The sequence below is a fragment of the Scatophagus argus genome, chromosome 2, assembly GCF_020382885.2.
Source record: "Scatophagus argus isolate fScaArg1 chromosome 2, fScaArg1.pri, whole genome shotgun sequence".
NCBI lineage: Eukaryota > Metazoa > Chordata > Actinopteri > Scatophagidae > Scatophagus > Scatophagus argus.
This window is the reverse complement of record NC_058494.1, coordinates 20,573,276-20,583,839: the sequence shown is the minus strand read 5'-3', so window position 1 is coordinate 20,583,839 and position 10,564 is coordinate 20,573,276. Positions and strand designations below refer to the sequence as shown.

Genomic DNA, 10,564 nt, shown 5'->3' with positions numbered 1-10,564 from the left:
GGTTGGTTCAGAATATTAGTGAACAAGCGGCGAAACGTGTTCAGCTCTTCAGCTAAAAGTCCAGTGGATTCTGTTTATGAACATCTTGCTAATGCCTGGTTAAAATAACTCTACATGATACTCCATATTACAATAACATTCCTCCAAAATACATTATTTTTTATTTTTAAATATAATTCAAGTCTTGGAGCAGAAAAATCCAGACAATTCCAGCTAAGAGGGAATGCAATCACTGAAATGTTTACAATAACATCAGCTTCATCAGCTACTTCAACAGGCAGAAATGATCTAAAATAATGCCACTAATGAGCCTTAGTGACACAGTCATATTGTTCAAGGTATCCTGTGAGAGCCGAGCATAGAAACAAAAGAAAACGGTTGATATCATGGCAAGGTTGCCGTGTTACAGCGGTGACACACTGGAGGCGAAAGGGCCACGAAGCAGCGGGAAGCGGCGGGGGAGGGGCGCCTGCTTCCTTTGGCCGTCCATGTTAACCATGTGGAGTTCCACGTTTGTTGCGATCTGCAGGGATTGTGTCTGTTTCATTTTCTCTTAGCGCCGCAAGTGAATCCGACCAAGAAAACACATGGACGGCCTATCAGAGATTGTGTTTTTGTACACTGAACAGGTAGGCTGCTGCTCGTGTGCAAACGGACCCACTGTGGCGCTTTGCGGTGCTTTTTGCCTCCCGTGTGTCCCCGCCTTTAAGACAATAAACAGAGAGATTAGCGAAAAACTCCACTGTGGTCAAGTCACTCAAATAGGCTTTGTGCTGCGTTCACGTCACCCGTCCTGTCAGACGAACTGCTGGGGCTTCTGTGGGACGGCGGCGGCCGACGCCAGGTTCTTGGCCGCCTCCTTGGCCTTCTCCGACGCGTCCTTCACTGTGTCCCTGAGCAGCCGCTGGGACGTCTCTCCTGTGAGCCCGAGAGAGTGTCCACAAAGAGGGACAGACAGGACAGGAAGAGGATGAAAACACTGAGGATCACAACATGTTTTCTTAAGCCTTTTCTTTTTTTTAAGACATCAAGCACAACATGGCAGGACATTTATGGAAAGAAGCCCCATGAGGAATTGCAACTGAGTTGAAAAGTACAACTGTGAGAACAAAGAAGTTTTCTGTTTTGCCAAAACTGATGGATTTAAAAACATATTCTGCAACTGAGGGCTTACTCAACGACGACCCGTCATGTTTTTTGTAATCGCCGACGTTGTTGACATGAATCCAAGTTGAAAACAAAAGGACGGAGACAGCTGGTCTGACTATTACTGTGGTGGACACAAAGTATTTTCTGACCTCTTTTGCCCCAGTCGTACTGCAAGAAAGTGGACAGTAATTTGACAAGAATCTCTCTTTTTAACGGTTGGCTCACTCGTTGGGTGTATTTTAAGTTGAGCTGTCGCAGGCTTTCGGTTAATCTGACGGTGTTCAATTAAGACTTGTGCTGTGCTGAAAGTGTTAGAGAAATGTTATCAGGTCCGACCTAGAAAGACTGTTATGGCTTTTATGTAACAGTGGTGCGGACGCATGTTCAGACACGTAAAGTTACCACTACAATTATGTAAAGCGACTGGAGAAAGGCGGTAAAAACTTCCAAATCACTGTGGACCTTCCTCTCAGAAGAGAAAATGTTCCTGAAAAAAACAGTCTCGAAGTGAGCACGCTCATATCCGTCTGCTGCCATGATCTGCCTCACGTGGGATTCGGTGGCACGGGCTGACGCGGTCTATTTGAGTCTGACCTCGCTTTGAACCCTCAAACTTTAAGTGTCTCACATGAGAACAACAGCACGGCAGAGCAGTTTCCCTAAACTGTGAGACAGACGGAAAGACAGCAGAGACGAGCGGTTTCCTTCGCACTCAGGTGCTTTCCGACAAAGCGTGTTTTTCCCTGGGAGGGTTGTGGCACAGGGAGAAAACCTCTCCACATTTGGACACTGACAGTAACTGGACGCAGAAGATTTGGGGGGGGATTTATAAAGGCCCAAAGCAAAAGGAAGCAATCACATACACTATACAGACAAAAGTATCCAGACACACCTCTTCATGGGGCTGTTTTTCAGGGGTTGGACTCGCCTGACTTCTACTGAAGGGAAATCTTAATGCTTCAGCATACCAAGACATGTTGGACAATGCTATGCTTCCAACTTTGTGGCAACAGTTTGTTGAAGGCCCTTTTCTATTCCAGCATGACTGTGTCTCAGTGCACAAAGCAAAGCTCCATAAAGACATGGTTGGATGACTTTGGTGTGGAGGAGAACTTGACTGACCCACACAGAGTCCTGACCTCAACCCCATCCAACACCTTTGGGATGAACTGGAACAGAGATTGTGAGCCAGACCTTTTTGGTCCACCATCAGTGCCTGAGCTCACAAATGCTCTACTGTATGAATGAGCAAAAAATCCCACATAAACACTCCACAATCACGTGGAAAGCCTTCCCAGCAGAGTGGAAGCTGTTAGAGCTGCAAAGCCGCCTGTGTATGTGTTTAGAACGAGATATCATTAAAGTCCCTGTTGGTGTAATGATCAGGTGCCCCATTACTTCTGTCTATATAATAGACCTTTTCAACAACAAAAACAAAACAGAAAGAAGGTGCAAACTTTTGATCACCATGCATGTCGGCCCGTATTAAAAATAAATTTGAGGTGAGGAGCGGGTTTTCTTTCCCTCACTGCCGTTGACTTTTTGGGTGTATTTGCTTCGCTGGCTGTTGCACAGTCTGCTGCAGGTGAGCCACGAACTGAAAGCGAAAGGCGAAATCAACGCTTGTGTGAAAGCCCCTTCAAATCAAATCCTGCCTTGTGTAACAGTATCAGATACACACACACACACAAAAAACTGATCTTACGCGGTGCCATGAAGAGATTTCTATCAAGTTTCTATACAGTGTGATGTTTTGTTAGTTTGATTACAACTAATATGAATGATTGTGTCAGTTGATGAGCGCGGTTCAAAGCAGAAAATGGCAGCTGAGTGCCTCAGCAGGTGACAGGTAGATGAATAAGCTCATTTCCAACCCAATACAATCAGACTTTTACCCCAAGGCTGCTCAGATTTTAACATTATTACAAATTTGTTGGTGTGTGTTCGGTCACTTTTTCTGTACGAGCACCTTGTGCCGGGTGAGGATTTAAAAAAAGGATAAGATCAGGAGTGTTTTTTTTTTCTTTTCTTTTTGCAGTGGCTCTGGTACTGTGAAAACCTCAGCCTAAAAAAAACATATTTATTAAAAACGTACTTAAAACTACTTACCCAGACATTTGGTAAACTTCTGATATTTCAAGGCTGTGAGGACCCTTTTTGCTGGTTTCCCCAGTCTGATCTTTCCTATCATGGTTTCCATTCCTTCCTTCCTTTATCGTCTCTTTACTCGACATTATTCATTTCACTCTGTCAACAATCTTCTCTTCTCCCCTTCGCCGCAATAATTCTGTATTACTGATTACTGCCTTGGTGTAGTTTTGTTGCAACAAAAGTCCCATATTGGGGTTCATGGTTCTCCTGTGTAGAGAGTAAGTTAAGCGGGTTATGTTTTAGTGACATCCGTCAAAGAATGAGTTCTAATATTTCACAACACTTTTTCCTAAACATTTTGTTATTCAAAAACACGCACAGCAAAATAAATATTTTTTTTACCCAACGATATTAGCGTAGGTTGAACGCTCAAGTGACGATCGGCGCGACTCTGCCTTTGTTGCAGCACAATCGCTTTCAGTCAAACGACGGAGTTCGTAAGCTGGAGTTAACTGATGTCAGGACATTTTGAGTGCCAGCTCCTCCGAAAACTTCAGTGACTTTCAGTGAGTTTCATAGTTTTGCATCAGCCGTCACTCGGGGCGTTTACAGCAGTTCATGACGGGCAGTAATGCTAATTAACTGACAGTTTATTCACAGCAGGAGATCAGAAGACGTCTGCTGAGTGTGCGCCGATGAGTTTTGTGTCGGATCATCAATCTGGAGACTTGGACGTAAGGATCAGCTGACACGACGAGGCATGGCTCCATAAATCCATCCCTCACAGGACGCTGCTGACCGTCCCTGTCTCTCACTTCACCCATCTGTCCAAACAGGGACATTGGACGAACTGGACAGGTCAGAATGCATAAAAACAGCCAAACAGGGAGGAGCTTTAAGTTTAAAAAAGCAGCAACATTGGACGTCCTCTCTGTTCTGCATCACTTGAGACTGACTGTACTGCCAGTGGATGGCAAAGTGCAGTAACACTTTAGTTGTTAGATGCAAATGTCTGACTTGTCTCCAACAAATGAACAAAATGATGCATTTTGGGGTTGTTTTTTTGTCTGAAACAACAGTTCTAGAGATTGTCCTGGATTTTTCATTGTAGAGGGGACACGCTCTCTTATTTAATCTATTTTAATCCCACTTATTTAATCTACTACAAATATTATTCAACTCAGGTGTCACTAAAAGAAGATTGTGATTTAAAACAAGACAAACCCCTCTTTTCCTCACTGCAGTGAGGAGTGTCAACGCCTGATGACCCGTGTGTCAGCTGGACGTCGGACATCATTTAAGGCATTAAAACAGTCATTTGTTTAAAAAGAAAAGAAAAGAAAAACACTGCTATGACCAACTTTCCTCTAAAAATGTCACGACTACGCGGCAGGTTTTATTTTAGGGTCAGCTAAACTACACACTCTCTACTTCTATACCAACACCGTTTACTTTCTTTTTCTGCTTCGGCTTGCGTATCAGCACACACACAACACACAAAGGGAGACGGGCGCTACCGCTGCTACGCCGTCTACTGTTTGAGGCTCACACACGGCATCATGTGACATCACCCTGGGCAAGGCCTGGGATGGCAGATGGATGCCCCCGCTGCTATAATACTCACCACAATGCTCAGCCTGATGCCAATCCCTGCAGTGCCATCAACAATGGGGCAGCGGGACAGAATCACAGCAGTGGGAGAATGTCCTTTTCAGACAACAGCGCGCTGCATCAGCACAACACACAAGGCGAACCTCGCTTGATCACGGCCCAACAGCCAAACCAGGCAGTTTTCATCTAACTGCTTCCCGTGATTTGAGTTCACCTTTCCGATGAGCAAAACAAGACTTTTCGAACCGTTTTGTGTTGCATCGATTTGTCTGATTAAAGAAAATTGAAATTTAGAAAACTGAAGCCAGCCAAAAGATGCCCTCTAAAAGTTGTGATTTCTGTGTGCGGGATGAGGGATGAAGGACTTGTGTCTGACAGCAAAGGGCCGTGATGAGAGCTGAGTGTGAGTGTTTCACTGTCGGCTGGATAAAGTCAGAAACGTGAAGATGTCAGCTTTGCGTGCTGGAGTTTGGAGCTCGTGATGGTTATTTTCACAATTAAATGGATCAAATCATTTCTGAGTTAAATCAAGAAAATAATCAAGAGATTCATAACGCGTGAAAATAATCTTTAGTTACAGCCCATGTTGCGAAGGAGGGGACACACATTTTCAGATCGTGTAGTTTTCTATAGCTGCCATTATCTGTTACTGAAGACCGACATTTTACATACTTCACCTTTAATTAGCCTGAAGTTTTGTCATGTTTATGCTAACGGCAGGAAGGGCTTTTTAAGTGCCTTTCATATGACCTGCTCTACAGTATGCTGTTTATGCAGCACTGTTTGGGTCTGAGCCTAAATTCAGAAATCCAAGCTATTTGTCACTGCAGTTGTCATGGTTTCACATCCCTCTGCAGCCTCATGGTATTTCTAAACAACAACAAAAACCCTCCGGGCTTCTCAAATTAACCTGTTTCCGAGACAAACGCGCAGGGGAAAAATTCTAAGGAAGGTTGAGAGGCTTAGCTGAGACAACTTTTCATTTCCAGAATCACACCCAGGTCAGTTTTGCACTAATAAAAAGGAAACAGCGTTTGCCTCTTCAGGATCATGAAATGGTAAAATCTGAACGTCTGGGGTGAGTCCCTTCACTTTTTAACATTCAGCAATTCCATACATCATGGAGATGTTTATTCATAAATCTAACATACAGAAAATGGATAAATTAAACCATAAATAAGCAAAACAGTGTATGATGTCTTAAATTATGTTGAGGGAAGAAAACCCAACTTCTGAGTCCTTCCATTTCCAGAAATGGCAATAGTTAAAAATAACCTGTGTTGTTTCCCCTTTTTTCTTTCCCTTGCACTTTTCTCTCGTGGCTGCTGGTGAAGGGTACATACCCTGTAGGTTAGACAGCGCGTATTCCAGCCCCTTCATGGCCTTCACCTGGTTGCTCTTGAAACGGGCCAATCCAAACTCCTGGGAAAAGACAGAACAGGAAACGGCTTTACATGGGGGAGACGTCTGACAAACAACACTTGGCTAACAGCCATCCTCTCTCTCCTGCTCTCTGGGGATATTAAAGCAAGCCTGGCACATCTTCCACATCTAATAATAACAATTTGAAGTTGACATATTTTTGGCAGCACACACACACACACCCCTCCACCCCCCCTTGTGTATCTCCAGCTTCTTTATGTTGGCTTCTGCACATGAGCTCCCACACCTTTGCTGCTCGTACTATGACCTACCAAACAAACAAAGGACTTTAAAATGTTACGCTTTTGGAATGGGAAAAAAAAAATGCGTTTAATTAAAATGAAGCATACATTTATATTCCTACATGCTAAGACAAACAAAAGTAGGCCCTTCCTTCTAAATAAATCCAGCCATGCTTGGCTGCTATCGTATTGCTTTGCATCTGAAATCAGACAGACTTTTCATAGAGTTTCTTTTTTCACTCACTGCACGAAAAGGGTGAAAGTACCTGAATAGGTCTGGAGAAGCCGTAAATACTTGAGGATATCCACGCTTCCCGTCTCAGCTGGGTGGTGGCCGGCTGCTCCCCCGAGTCTTGGAAAACACAACGCTCTTCCACCGACTAACATGAGAGAGAGAGAGAGAGTGACAGCTGGGTGAGGTGCAGGACAAGCTTTCATTTAACATGCAGTTCGGGAGCAAAATTTAAAGAACCAAATACAATTTTTTTAATGTATAGTTTCAACGTATGGGAGTTGATGTAGAGTGAAAACAAGCAAATAAATTCAGTTGTCTGGTATGCTCTGTGTGGACAGAGTTTCCTTGTAAGCTTCTTTGTTCGTTTAATGCTTTGATGCTTTTTCTTTGAGATTTTCCCCTCTTTTGCACGCTTTAATCGAAAAGCTTATAACAGAAGAACTGTGAGGCCTGTAACCTGTTTGAAATGTCAGACCTTTGTTTCTGACCTTGTGGGAGGTAGGAAGTTTTTAGTTTGTGGTGTCACTGACGTCCTCAAACATCTCCAAAGCGCCTCCAAGTGGACAAATTGCGCTAATCACTTTTAGTCCGTTCTGAGAGCAACAGGGCTGGGCCAGTGTTATTTGAAATACTGAATATCAAGTGCGTACAGGAACCCTGCAAGTCAATCTGACCGTCAACAACGTGTCCATATCGACCACAGTTCAAACATATAATGTGTATCGTTATGAGCTGCTTTGAACTGGCTCCGACAAGTGACCAACGACCCACATCATTTCTCTCAAAGCTGTCGCAGGCTGCAGCTCCAGTATAATGTAATATGTAACACAATGTAATACCGCACCTGTAATGAAATCCCACAGAGATGTCAGACCACAACACTCTGAAGCAAGGTGGTAAATTGCAGTGTGGGACATTGGCAAAAACAAGACTTTAAGGGTAATTTCACTCTTCACATCTGCAATTTTTTAGACCACTTGGGGGCAGTAGAAACAACACAACATTGACATAAAATCACTTTTTGGTAAGCAGGTAAGAGTTGCCAAACAACATAAGATGAACATTATCATTCATTCGGGGACGTGTTTTCTGACTAATGAATGCAATTCCAACATTTACCCTGTTTTCAGTTTGTCTCCATTCGTTTTCTAAGCAAACTAAATATCTGGCTGCTAATTATGTCACAGTGTTCACCAGCTCATCACTATCTGAATCTGTCTGGTTTTTGGTGCTGACCATTTAGCGTAAAGTGTTTTCTTTAGAGCTTTTAAGATGAAAACAGCTGCCTCATTTTGCCGAAATTGACGCTATGAGAGCACCGAGAGTGAACCACAACAGCCGAGTTTGTTTTTTAACATTTTAAAACAATTCCCCATCTGCAGCATTAGAAGAATGATGTAATGCCGTTCTGCTATGAAGATCCAGGAATGTTTTGTGGACTAAGAGACAAAATCCGACTTTCCCCTGGTATGTATGTGTGTGTGCGTGTGTCACTGAATTTTCATTTTTGGGTGAACTGGTCCTTTAAATCAAGAAGCCACAGGCAGTCAGACGCCTCACCATGAGAGTTGTGTGGTTGAGGTTCCAGGTATAGGTGGTCAGGCTCCGGTTGACAGGGTCCACGATGGAGTCCTCGATGACGTAAACAGAGCGAGACATGCCGCCGGGGAAGAACCGCTCCGCCCAACGAGGCAACCGATTGGTCTTCATCAGGAGGCGTCTCGTGAGGAGCCGGTGGTCCTCAGTCACCTCCCGGTACACAACGTCCTCTGTGAGAACATGGGTGCTGACGGATACAGAGACGCACAGCCACATCAGATAGACAGTTACCGTTCTGAAACAGGATCATATTTGTTTTAAAACTGGAGATATATTTTGGTACAGAAGAAGAACTGATTTTGTCCTTCATCTCTGCCTTTTAGTAATGAATCTCTTAATGGCTCTTTTGAAAATCAGGAATGAATACAGCAAGCAAAAACGGTCTTTCACATGACCGCATGTACAGTTTTGTTGTTTTACTTCTCTGATGTGATTTTTCAGTTCTCTGTTTGAGTCATTGTTATGTCTGCTTTTTTATAGTCTCTCTTATCAAGACAAACTTGAGCAGGTCTTACTGTGGGTTCTCGCTCTAATTTCATGCACTGAGCCACTTAAAACTAGCATATCTCAAAGGCTGTGCTGACTTTGGCCACCCATCACATTTACAATATCCCCGTGTGACGAAATACTGACAATCAAAACATTGCAATACCTGTATGGATTAGGGTACCTCTGCCAAAAAGCAGAGACAACATGGTCCCACGTACTCCTGATGTCTGTGTTACTACAAAAATACTTGACCATTCTTCTCTCTCTGATGTGCGGGATGGCCTGAATCCCGAACCCTGAGGTCCCTTGCTGTGACTACACAAGACCATAAAAATGCTGACTCCATCCAAAGTCCGGCACAGTCCTGCAAATATGAAGACGACAACAACATTTACCAAATCTATCGACCATCGGCAAGAAGCAAAATAAGAATTACTTACAAACTAAATAAATATTCAAGTTCAAATTTCACATTGTGCAATCACACGCCTAAATAACAAAATGAATTTTGTAATTTGTAATAACATACAGTGGTAACCATCTCCTCAGCATCTCTTGGTACATTAGGCAAGTGTTGGCAGTGCTGCATATCAGTGAAATGGGCTGCTTTATGGCAGCATTTTTTAGGACTTTTTTTTTTCCTTGTTCATTGTTATCATGTGCTTCATTTGTATGTATTTAATTTGCTTGGTTAGCCATAGTCAGCCACTTTGTATTGGTTTGTAATCCAAACCAATACAAAGATGATTCCAGAATAGTAACGTTAGGGACATAATGTACATTTGTTGTGTTCGTGTATACAAAATTGGGCTTTGAAGAAGGTACTTTTTACTGCTTAATGTAATTGCTCCTAATATGTTCCATGCGTATTCCAGATTAAATGACAATCGATCTGTTATAGTTTAAAAAGCGCCGCATGCCATCCTTATGTTTACATTCTACACAATAAATGCCATAAGAGACGTCCATCAAAGTCTTGCTTCTTCCGACAGCAGGACGATAACACAAACGGTATTGATTAAGGTATTGATTGATTATTACCGTTACTAACACACGACACCTTGACTTGCGGCTTTACACTGCAGTACTACAGCTGAGGTCACGGTTTCCTCTTAGCTCGGTGGCTAATGTCACTGCTATGTTCCTCGGACAGTTGGCCGGCAAGCTAGCAAGCCAACTTCTTCAAAAGTGACTTAAATTACTCAGCTAAGCTAGCTAAGCTGACAGTGGTACATGTAACGGTGACGGGGGGTTGGAGTGACAGCCATCATGTCTGCGCAGAGAACATGACAGCTGTCTTAACCCCGGGTATTTAATCGATCTCGCCTTAGCGCTGGGTTGAAGTTTCAGGAACAGGAAATAGGAGAAGTCTTACCTGAAATGACTGCTAATGAACCGTTGGGCTAATAAACATCCGTAAGAGAGAATGAGCCTGTTTCTTGTGTATGTAGCCCACAAGATGACGAACGTTAGCTGAAGTTAATTACATCCATTATCCCACGCGTGACCGTCTGGTGGGTCGGAATGGTCAAAGTACTACTATTATTACCACTAATAGTACTACTACTTCTCCGTGTGGTGGATGGTGGGTTACAAAGCGACCTGGTCAGTATATGCTGCCCCCCACTGTACCGGAGTGTGGACCAAAGTGATTTCATGAGGCTTTTATTATTATAGCTTTTATTATCCACTCTCTTCCATTTTATATTATCCCGAGAACAAAAAA

At 43.3% G+C, this 10,564-nt stretch overlaps 1 protein-coding gene across 1 annotated transcript; it reads right to left on the bottom strand.

Moving 5' to 3' along the window:
* Positions 1 to 592: 592 nt before the first annotated feature.
* On the bottom strand, positions 593 to 10,445 carry prelid1b (PRELI domain containing 1b). Its single transcript, XM_046417109.1, has 6 exons — positions 10,214 to 10,445; positions 9,002 to 9,202; positions 8,311 to 8,536; positions 6,782 to 6,895; positions 6,195 to 6,273; positions 593 to 918 (listed from the first exon to the last, which is right to left on the bottom strand). The coding sequence occupies exons 2-6, from the start codon at positions 9,091 to 9,093 to the stop codon at positions 797 to 799; spliced, it is 633 nt and encodes a 210-aa protein (XP_046273065.1). The 5' UTR covers positions 9,094 to 9,202; positions 10,214 to 10,445; the 3' UTR covers positions 593 to 796.
* Between the last annotated feature and the right edge of the window lie 119 nt (positions 10,446 to 10,564).

Coding starts and splice junctions, on each gene's coding strand:
- prelid1b (XM_046417109.1), bottom strand. CDS start 9,093: ATGGTCAAGTATTTTTGTAGTAACACAGACATCAGGAGTACGTGGGAC. Junction 8,537..9,001: donor AGGTACCCTAATCCATACAG/GTATTGCAATGT, acceptor TGTATCCGTCAG/CACCCATGTTCTCACAGAGG. Junction 6,896..8,310: donor TCAACCACACAACTCTCATG/GTGAGGCGTCTG, acceptor CTCTCATGTTAG/TCGGTGGAAGAGCGTTGTGT.